Source organism: Poecilia latipinna, unplaced genomic scaffold (assembly GCF_001443285.1).
Source record: "Poecilia latipinna isolate Pla-1442-1.1 unplaced genomic scaffold, P_latipinna-1.0 Scaffold386, whole genome shotgun sequence".
Classification (NCBI taxonomy): domain Eukaryota; kingdom Metazoa; phylum Chordata; class Actinopteri; order Cyprinodontiformes; family Poeciliidae; genus Poecilia; species Poecilia latipinna.
The window spans coordinates 100,629-110,796 of NW_015113002.1; the positions used below are offsets into that span (position 1 = coordinate 100,629).

Genomic DNA, 10,168 nt, shown 5'->3' on the forward strand with positions numbered 1-10,168 from the left:
AAAAGACCACAAGTCATTTTTCCCATAGCTCTAGACTCTAGCGTTTGTGTTGGGTGTATTTACCCAGAATGCCCTGCGTTGCAGTCCACATCCTGCTTTATGAGCAGTCTCCATTCCACTTGACATTCTCATACACATTCAAAACACACCAGAATTTGCTTGCAGGGAAGTAAAATATCCATCAAGAATTTTAAAAGTGTGTGACTGAGGTGCATTTTGCAGAGAGAAGTTTAACCAATTGAGGATATGTCTATAATTTTGATCTTGAATGAAAAAATAATTATATACAATCTTAAACTTGTGTAGCAAATTCTTAGAAACATTCCATGCTGGAAATCAGAATGGGTAAAAAATAAGTACTGGCAACAACAATTATAAAGTACTTTATAATTGTTGTTGATTAGTTTCAGGGTCTCCACCTCACTCCAATTACACTTAAAATACTAACTAAGCTATGTATATTTTTCATCCCAGTTTAGTGATACTTTAATTAAAAGTTAATTAAATGCATTTTACAGTGAATAAATGACTTTTGAAGGGTTTTTTTTGTGAATACTAAAAACTTTTAGCATAATAGTGTCATACTGACACATTTGGTGATGCGTTGGTGCTTCCACATTATATAATATGACTGTTTACTTATTTTTCCACAACATGTTGAGGACATTCGATTAACTGTGCATTTTCAAACAAAAATATAACTTCAATTTTCCACAGTTGCCATGGTAACCATTCTTTTTATACCACGCGCTCCGACTGTTAGGATACTACTCTAGGCAGTTTTCGAAAGAGAGAGAAAAAAACTTTTTTTTCTGTCTAAAAGGGAAAAAGACAAGACGTCAAGATGTCAGACAACATAGAGAGAATGTGAGTAAGGTTTTCTAACAATTCGCTACAGAGTGTCAAGTTAAAATTGCCATTTAAGTTTCAAAATCTAGTTAACTTGTAGTATTTCAGATATTGTTACTACCAGTTAAATTAAATCTAACGGTTTATTCAATGGTTCAGCTTCGTAATAGTTGACCTACTAGCTATAGAAAATTAGTAATTAAAGTTAAATGATTGAAAACCTTAAAATATCTGGGGATACAGTTGAGCAGTGAAAGATGGCAGTTTGTAAAAGACAAAGTTGTCGGTTACCCCTAGCTAAGCAGAAAAAGTAAGCGTCTGATAGCCGTTTGCTACCTTAAGTAAACGTTAGCTTCTAAGCCACAGTTTCTCGCAATTTAATGTTATTTAATTGCATTTCAGAGATTACTTCAGGAGCATAGAGAAGTGCAAAGCGTTTGCTAGCATGAGCTATTTTCACAAAACCGTTAAAAGGTGACCGTTGAACGTGTTTGGAGATTTTAGAATATGAGCTAGTTCAAGCGACACCGGTTTCCTTGACCGGTGGTACCGTTTGGCAAGCAAAATAGCCGTTACAAACTCATCCCCTACCTTCTCCGAAGCTTGGCTATTTTGGTTAGAACTAGCTTCAACCAGTCTGCATTTATACGTCAAATAAATGCTGCTTTTAATGTCGCTGTAAGCGCGTGTAGTAAGTGACAGCTACTGCATTCATTGGCAACACACGTGGTGTTGTTTTCAACGGAAGTAATGTGAAAGACCCCGGATGCTTCTCAAACATCCACAGCCGAGAACGGCGGTCACGTCACACCGTTCTCGATGTGTGACATGACGCGTCACACGGTGAGAATATATATAATCTATAATTATATATATCTATAATTATATATTAATTATATAATTAACATATAATTATATATTATCACAATAATAATATATAATTATTATTGTATAATATTACATATTATTATACAATAATATATGATTGTATATGTACAATCATATATTATGATTGTACATTTATACTTTATGATTGTACATTTATGTTAATCGCCATTGAGACATAATAAAATTCAGATGCTATGACTCGCCAGTAAGCGCTCTGCTCTCGAAGAGGGAAACTCCTCCCACAGAGCCTCCTTCTCAGTTTTTTGCCGGGTGACTGTTAAGGAGTTTATCCATGGACAAAGAGCAAATAGGAACTTTGCTGTTTCTTTCTACGACAAAATTAATAAACAAACAAACAAACAAAAAGAAAGTTATTCAGTTGTCTTTGCTTGATTTAAAAAATATGCACGATTTGATCAATCTTCTTTTTTTTTCGTTTTAATGGCTCTAGTGGCCTTTATTTGAAAGGGGGCAGACAGGAAAGTGGGAAGACATGCGTCAAATGTCACCAGACCAGGATTTGAGCATGCGAGGAATGACACCTCCTTACATGGGTTGTGCTTTTCCCCTGCGCTACCACAGCACCCCTTGCAGAAATTCTTTGATCTCCCGGCAACCATTAAGCTGGAAGGACTTAGCTCCGCCTACGAGGCATAGAGTTTATTCTCGCCAAGCACCACCTTTTCCACAGAGCTCCTCCTTGGAGTTACGGTCTCCAAGCTGAGCCTCCACCTTATTTAGCACCCTTTCTCCCAAGACTGACCCACTTAGCTCCTCCAGACTAGTGGCAGCAGCAATTAGCAAACACCTGTTGGAGCTGTTCATCTGCTGAGCTTATCATAGGAACTTCTCAGTGCATAATTTTTAAATTATCAGTTAAAAAATCAACTCATTCTGCTTTGCATTGAATGAGATAGGAGTTACAATAACTGATCTGGTCAGCAGATTGTAAACAAAGATTTAATATAGTTTTGCTGACCGTGGTAATGATGTAGCGTTGCTGAAGGTGTAGGCTGCACTGCAGGTGGAGCCAACTGGTTAAATGTGGTTCATTATATGTCTGGCGGTTCGTTTCAGGGAAGTGGCAGCTGATGCAGCAGAGGACAGGCATCTGGATGTAGAACCATGTTTTTGGAAAGGGGGACTTGATTTTGAATACATAACGTCTCACGACAACATATAAATTGGTCAATACGTGTAAACAATTTTTAAAGTGAGTTTAATAAAAAAAAAAAAAAAAGAATTAGTTGCAGGAAGATTTGCTCCTGTTATTTTGGAAGTGCTGCCAGTTGTAGTTCTCCTCCTGCAAATTACTGGAGAAGAACGTGATCGAGAGGAGCGGAAGTGATCGCTGCAGCCGCATTCACGCCTCCAATTGACTGAATGGACTACAAATAGTGGCCAATGGGAGCAGAGACGGTCATCTATAAATCCCATCCCAAGTGAAGGCTGGTCTGAGAGTAGTTAGACGCCACCGGTGGTGTGTGTGTGTGTGTGTGTGTGTGCGCTCTTCGGTCGGAAACATAGGGATCTTTGTATCAACTAGTAATAGTAGTAGTAGTACCCCCCAAGCCCGAACACAACAGGTAGGGGACTCTTTTAATTCTAGTCCGTTTTATTTGGGCCATAAAGAGGCAGCTTGTCTTTTTAACTGTTTGAATGTTTATTCGGCGGAAGCTTCTTCTTTTTTTTTTACATGCGTTTTTCACACGGCTAATATGAAGATTTTTAATCATTCTAAAACTGATAATAATAATTAAAAAATATGTTTTAGATTATTTAAAATCTGCCGTTGAGGTGCGGGTTTGTGTCGCTGCTTTTCACCGCCTCTCCCCTCCATCACCCGCCCAGGGAACAGCCATGCCTTTCGGAAACACGCACAACCAGGCGAAGCTGAAATACTCCTCTGAGCAGGAGTACCCGGACCTCAGCAAACACAACAATTACATGGCCAAGATCCTGACTCCGGCCATGTACGAGCGGCTGCGGACCAAAGAGACACCCAGTGGATTTACTCTGGATGATGTTATTCAGACTGGGGTTGATAACCCAGGTAAACGAATGAAAAAACAAACAAGAAAACTAAAACAACAAAAAATAGTTGTTGCTTGACAATCAAGCCTGATTGGCTTAAAAGAAAGACATCAGTTTTTCGGACTTCGACCTCAATGAGATAAACTGGGGCCAACATTTTCACATAAAAGTTTTATGTGTTACAAACTGCCATCTTGCCTTAAATGTGCTTATCTCAGAAAATGTGCAAATTTTTTACAGCAAATGCCAAGCAGATTACATAGTTTATGAAAAACTGCCGTTGATAATCCCCAGCTGCTCTAAGGTTTGTGATGTCATCCATTTTTTGTGTAATAACCTACAGCATGAAAAAGCTCATCATATTCCTACACTGAAAAAAGAAAACAGGTGATCCAAAAAAAGTAGTTAATTTGTTACAAGTAATAAAATGAAGTTCCTCTAAGTTTAATGTTTTTGAATTTCAATTAAATTGACATTTTAAACAAACTATTGTAAGTTTGGCAAACTTCATTTGATTACATGTAACAAATTAAAGCTGCAGTATGTGACTTGTTATGAATACAAGCTTTTTAACATATTTGTTAAAATGATCTTATGTTGGTGTCTCTGAAAAAAATGGAGCTCCTCTGCCTCATCCCAGTACTACAGTACAATTACTTTGGTGCTCACCCCTTCCTGTTTGGTCTTTGCTAGGCTACAGCTGGTTTACCACAACATAGCCTGTCACTAAGGCTAGTTAGCATAGCCACAGATGATGGTGGACAAACAATTTTTGTGTAACTGTAAGCTGTTTTTCTGTTAGCTGTTAGCACATGTAGCCAATGTACAGGAGATTGATTGACGGCGCTAAAACCCTTCTCCTGGCTCTGATTGGTTGTTTTAGACCGGGAGCGGTGCATAGTGACACTGGGAGGAAGAGGGCGATATTGATCTTTTCAGAGATTCTCTCTCACACTGTCACGACATGGTGACGGTTTTATTAAATGTAAAAATCATATTTTCATAAAAGTTACATACTCCAGCATTGACTTAAGTTGGCGCTCCATTCTCTTATCAGTGTAGCGTTTTGTCCATAATGTGCTAAGTGAAGTGTAGCCTCACCCTGTAGACCGTGTTTCTGTTTAGCTCTGAGAGCATGGCCAAGCTGTCAATGAAGTGGCTGTCAGCTGAGGATGAGTATCCAGATCTCTCTAAGCACAACAACCATATGGCTAAGGTCTTAACTCTGCCCATGTACAAGAAGTTGAGAGAGCGGGTGACACCCAACGGCTTCACCATAGAGGGTGTCATTCAGACAGGGGTTGATAATCCGGGTACAGTAACAGTTCCACGTTTGAGTCTGATCAAAGTTGACACGTTGAGTTGAGGAGAATGAAGAACTCTATGTAGTATAATTTATTTTTTATGTTTTTGTCTTGCGACGTGACGTTTCCCTGCAGGCCACCCGTTTATTATGACCGTGGGCTGTGTGGCCGGGGATGAGGAGACGTATGAAGTTTTCAAAGAGCTGCTGGATCCCGTGATTGAGGACAGACACGGAGGTTACAAACCCACAGACAAGCACAAGACTGACCTGAACCCAGACAACCTGAAGGTACTGCGTCTGGGGTTCACTGAGGGGCCAGGGGAGGGATGGAATCGATTTCTAAACAGTCTGTGTGTCCTCTCAGGGCGGCGACGACCTTGACCCCAAGTACGTCCTGAGCTCCCGGGTCAGAACAGGACGCAGCATACGTGGCTTCTGTCTGCCGCCACACTGCAGCCGTGGAGAGCGGCGGGCCGTGGAGAAGCTCTCTGTTGAAGGTGAAAGTCCTCAGCCTGGAGCTGACAGCTACTGCTGGGACCTGTAGTGTTTATGTGTGATTATTATGCAAAAAACAAACAAACAATGGATCCGTTTTCTGACAGTAAACCTGACTGGAACTTATTGTTGAAGAGAGGATGCCCTCTAGTGGTAGCAGTCTGAAAAATACAGAGCCATTCAGTAAATGGGAATATTATTGAAAAGGCCATTTATTTCAGGAACTTTATCACCAAGTGAAACATGTTATATAGGTTAGTATCATACAAACGACTTTATTTGTTTTACGATTTTACGTCAGTGATTAATTTAAAAAAAAATAGACTTAAAATAAAAATATTACATCAGACAAAAACAAAACTTTTTGTATAGAAATGTAATATTATTTAATGCCTGATTTAGGATGTTTTTTTTTCAAAATTTGAAAAATGAGTCTCATCAGAACACATATTGCCACCTTCCTAAGATAAAGGCAAAAGTGATTTTTGCAAAAAAAAAAAAAAAAAAATCACTTTTGGCAAAAAATGGCACAAACCATTATTTCAGGAAGATGATGATATTCTAATTTATTTTACATGACCTCATTGTTCTGAGCTAAACTTAGTATTTCTGCCAGTCCTGCCTTCACGTTTCTGAATTCATAACCTGTTTTCTTCTAGTGAGCCACGTTGACTGATTGATCCACTTTTTGCATACAAACGGCCTTGAACAAACCCAGCCCTGCGTTTCAGCTGATGTATGACGTGTGTCCTCTGTACCCTGCAGCTCTGGCCGCTCTGAGTGGAGACCTGAAGGGGAAATACTACGCTCTGAAGAACATGACCGAGGCAGAGCAGCAGCAGCTCATTGACGACCACTTCCTCTTTGATAAGCCCGTGTCTCCTCTGCTGCTGGCCTCAGGAATGGCCCGTGATTGGCCGGACGCTAGAGGAATCTGGTGAGGATTCCTGTTATTCCAGGTATCAGAATCGGTCGACGTTCCAGGCAGAGATGTGAATCTGCCGGGGTCTGTCGAGTCGATTCAGAAACCAATTTTTCTATTCAAACTGTCTTGAGATTCTGTTTAAATGAGGTGACTGAGAGGAAAAGACAGTGGAAGCAAATGGGACATTTATTTTAAACCGTTTAATAAAGTTCAGGACAGGTAGGTCAGGCTTTTTAAAGATTGGACAGAAAACTGCAGTCAGTGCATCTCTAGTTCCATACTGTTATCAACCTGCATCAACAGAATGCAGGTTGATGCAGATGATGGACATTTAATTTAAATCTAAGGCAACTTTTCACATATGAAGTCATCCTAAAATAAAATTAATAAAATTAGGCACAAAACTTTTCTTTTTTAATTTCAGGTTTCTGGATTTATCAATTAGCACCAAAAACGTCCAGCAAAAAGCAAAAAAAAAAAAAAAAAGAAAAAAGTTAATATTTTAGAAAATGTAGCCCTGTGTTGTAATAATGCATTTTTGTATCCCTTTGATCCATTTTCAACCAAAATCAGTTTATTCTGTTCATTTCAGTAAGGTGCAACATATTTATTTTCACATTATCATTTAACAAAAATACATTTTCATGTACCCCATCCAAGTGCTTTCAACTTGACAAGTTTGACAGTCATGGCAAAAAGTTTATAACAAAAAACAACTTCAGCTTTTTTAAAAAACAAAAAACAAAAACCTGTTGAAAATACTTTAGCTGCATTAGCTGTGTTCAGTGTGAAAGTACTAATTCACTTATTCTAATGAAACGGTGATCACAGGAAACTCACCTTAAAGCAACTTGATGAACACATTAAATGATTCATCAGACTCAATGAATGGAAAACTTAACTTCTGTTTAAAGTGACTGAGAATGTAAACACACTCCAGTACTAACACTCTGTCTGACTCTCCAAATGTCACCATGGTAACCAACTGCTTTAGTGAAACTAACCAAAGGGCAGGTTAAGACAAGACAACCTGGATATTTGTGGCTTGATAATTCATCTTCTACATTTGTTTAAAGGCACAGAGGAAAAACCAGACAACTTTAAAGAATATACAAAAAAACAAAATGTAACCAAATTCTAAAACAAGTGGAACCAGCTTGTGTGTGTGTGTGTGTGTTTTTTTTTCCATTCATTTAACAATTTGCAGCTCAGTGTAACATTGGGATGAAGGTATTCTGTACAATTATTGGTTAAAGTTCATGTCTGCATGAACTTTAACGCCATCTCCTCTGGTTAGGTTTATTTTTAGAGAAATGTGACTTTTCCTGACTAAACTCTGACCGACTGATTAGACCCACAAGCAATATACTCTAGTAGTCCCATGTGTTTTTATACTTTGAGGAAATTAAATAAACTTCACGTGTAAATATCAATGTCATTGAGATTTTTTTTTCTTTTTTCAAACTTTCATTTCTGCCTTTTTGGGAGAAAAATAGCTTTTTTCCCCTCTGTGTCCACATCCATCGTCGTCATCCACAAAGACTGAATTAAATGAGTTGGAACTTTTCATTTGCTTTTAGGTATCAAAGTATTTTTGAATTCAATTTACATTCCATGTTTAAAATATGTTGCATTTTAAACATTGAATTACCTTGCTAGAGTAAAGACCCAAGTCATTTTTTATCCCAAAAGATGATTTTTGCCCCCCCAAAAAAGACTTGGGTCATTATTTTAGCAAGGTAACATTATTAGCGTTTCTATTTATTCCAGTTGCTAACTATCCTCCAGAGTTTTTTTGCTTTCCCTTGAATCTTTTTAAAGTTCTCTTCTGACAGTCTCTCTCATCTTCAACAGGCACAACGACAACAAGACCTTCCTGGTGTGGGTGAATGAGGAAGACCACCTGCGTGTGATTTCCATGCAGAAGGGAGGAAAGATGAAGGAAGTGTTCACTCGCTTCTGCACCGGTCTCACCAAGGTCAGTCGGGATGTTTTCATTTCAGAACCGTTGTCCCGTTGAAAGCTGTCCGCCAACCTAACGTCTGACCTTCACCGTGTCGGTAGATCGAGACCCTGTTCAGGGACAGGGGCCACGCCTTCATGTGGAACGAACACCTGGGCTACGTTCTGACCTGCCCCTCCAACCTGGGCACCGGTCTGCGCGCAGGAGTGCATGTGAAGCTGCCAAACATGAGCAAGCACGCCAAGTTTGAAGAAATTCTGACCAAACTGAGGCTCCAGAAACGGGGCACTGGTAAGGATGGTCGCCCCGATGCCGGTTCTTCTCATCCTGTGCAGGTTTGTGTTAGACTTGCTCTTGTCCTCTCTCAGGCGGCGTGGACACTGCTGCCGTCGGCGGAGTGTTTGACATCTCCAACGCTGACCGGCTGGGCTTCTCTGAGGTGGAGCTGGTCCAGATGGTGGTGGACGGGGTCAAGCTGCTGGTGGAGATGGAGAAGAGGCTGGAGAAAGGCCAACCCATTGACAACCTGATACCTGCCCAGAAGTAAAGCCGTCCTGATGAGAAAAGAAAAAAAAAAAGACAAAGAATACTCCCGTTTCTTCCTTCCTGTTCCCCTCTAACCTCCACTATCTTCCTTCAAAGCCCTACACTCTGATTGGCTGCACTCCCAGTTTCAGTTTTTAACTTGTGTATTTAAAGATCTGAAATGCAATAAAAATGGTTTGGTTCAAGTTGAGATCTGTAATGTTCCTTAACTCAAAGTGTTTTTTATATGAAAGACGAGTTTTCAAAAGATTTCACTGAGGGAAATAAAAGCCAACAGTCATACGTGACCCTATGTGAAAGAAGTCACTGCCATGTTTTCTCCATTTGCAGCCCACTCTATCTGAATTATTATAATACAGAGCATGATGCGTTGCTTTGTGATCTTTTAGCTCACTTCCTGTTGAGTTCTTGATTCTACAGCTTTGGATAAAACTGAACTCTATATTTTCACATATAGTCAGGGTCTGTTAGAACACTTGTTTTAACTTATAGGGATAAATACAAAATCCTATTTTTAAAACTATCAACTATTTATCATTGATAAATGTTTGATCTGAAACATGTACAGGTAGAAGGGCAGTATTATTATAGAAAATCTACTTTTTAGTTTTACATCATTATTTCATGAGAAACATACCCGTCATGTTGCCTTGATTTTTTTTCATGCATGTTTGAAAAAATCCTTCAATCGCCCATGGCAACCATTCAGCTGTGCACCTCAATGGAGCACGCCATCGAGGTGCTCCTCCTTCATGCTACGTTCTCCAGCTGTTGTTCCACCTCAGAGCTGCTCCTCCCCTGTCACCTTCAGACTAGCAGCAGCAATTAGCAAACACCTGGTGGCGCCGCACATTTGCTGAGCTCATGAGCTACTTCTCTGTTCAATGCTGGAAGAAAGTTAAAGAAGCCATGTTGTGATGACTTCCTGAAGGCAGAGTTACAGAAAGAGCAGGAATTTCTAAAAAGACACTGGCCCAATTGTAAGGCGTTAAATGAGTCAAATTTCTTAAGTCATTCAATATACATTTTTATATCTGAAGGAAGTTACTTGATTGGGCTATAAAATTGTACTATGTGCCTGGAAAAATACATAATAGTGCCCATTTTAGGCCAAAATCCACATCACCGGCAAATTCTGGTTTAAAATTGTTCAAGCCTTTTT

The 10,168-nt window shown here is 39.5% G+C and overlaps 2 protein-coding genes across 3 annotated transcripts in view; one reads left to right on the plus strand and one right to left on the minus strand.

Moving 5' to 3' along the window:
• The window catches only part of trmt61a (tRNA methyltransferase 61A), a 30,222-nt gene extending 28,592 nt beyond the window's left edge, over nt 1-1,630 (minus strand). Inside the window, exon 1 of the mRNA XM_015036945.1 lies at nt 1,441-1,630. The gene's annotated coding sequence lies outside the window, so the exon portion shown is untranslated. The remainder of the gene's footprint in view (nt 1-1,440) is intronic.
• Nucleotides 845-9,198, plus strand: ckba (creatine kinase, brain a). 2 transcript variants are annotated; one of them, XM_015036943.1, is made up of 8 exons: nt 845-867; nt 4,897-5,084; nt 5,211-5,365; nt 5,442-5,574; nt 6,338-6,509; nt 8,352-8,475; nt 8,562-8,751; nt 8,829-9,198. In XM_015036943.1, the coding sequence occupies exons 1-8, from the start codon at nt 845-847 to the stop codon at nt 9,005-9,007; spliced, it is 1,164 nt and encodes a 387-aa protein (XP_014892429.1). In that variant the 3' UTR covers nt 9,008-9,198. The 2 variants fall into 2 exon arrangements, with proteins under 2 accessions (XP_014892429.1, XP_014892430.1); XM_015036944.1 differs by lacking the exons at nt 845-867; nt 4,897-5,084 and adding exons at nt 3,162-3,323; nt 3,589-3,790 and having other exon boundaries at nt 8,829-9,007.
• Nucleotides 9,199-10,168: the final 970 nt, after the last annotated feature.

What these genes read in the sequence shown, in the direction of transcription:
- ckba (XM_015036943.1), top strand. Translation starts at nt 845, where the DNA reads ATGTCAGACAACATAGAGAGAAT. An exon ending in GGAGAAGCTCTCTGTTGAAG is followed by an intron (nt 5,575 to 6,337) that starts GTGAAAGTCCTC and finishes TGTACCCTGCAG; the next exon opens with CTCTGGCCGCTCTGAGTGGA. An exon ending in TCTGCACCGGTCTCACCAAG is followed by an intron (nt 8,476 to 8,561) that starts GTCAGTCGGGAT and finishes CCGTGTCGGTAG; the next exon opens with ATCGAGACCCTGTTCAGGGA.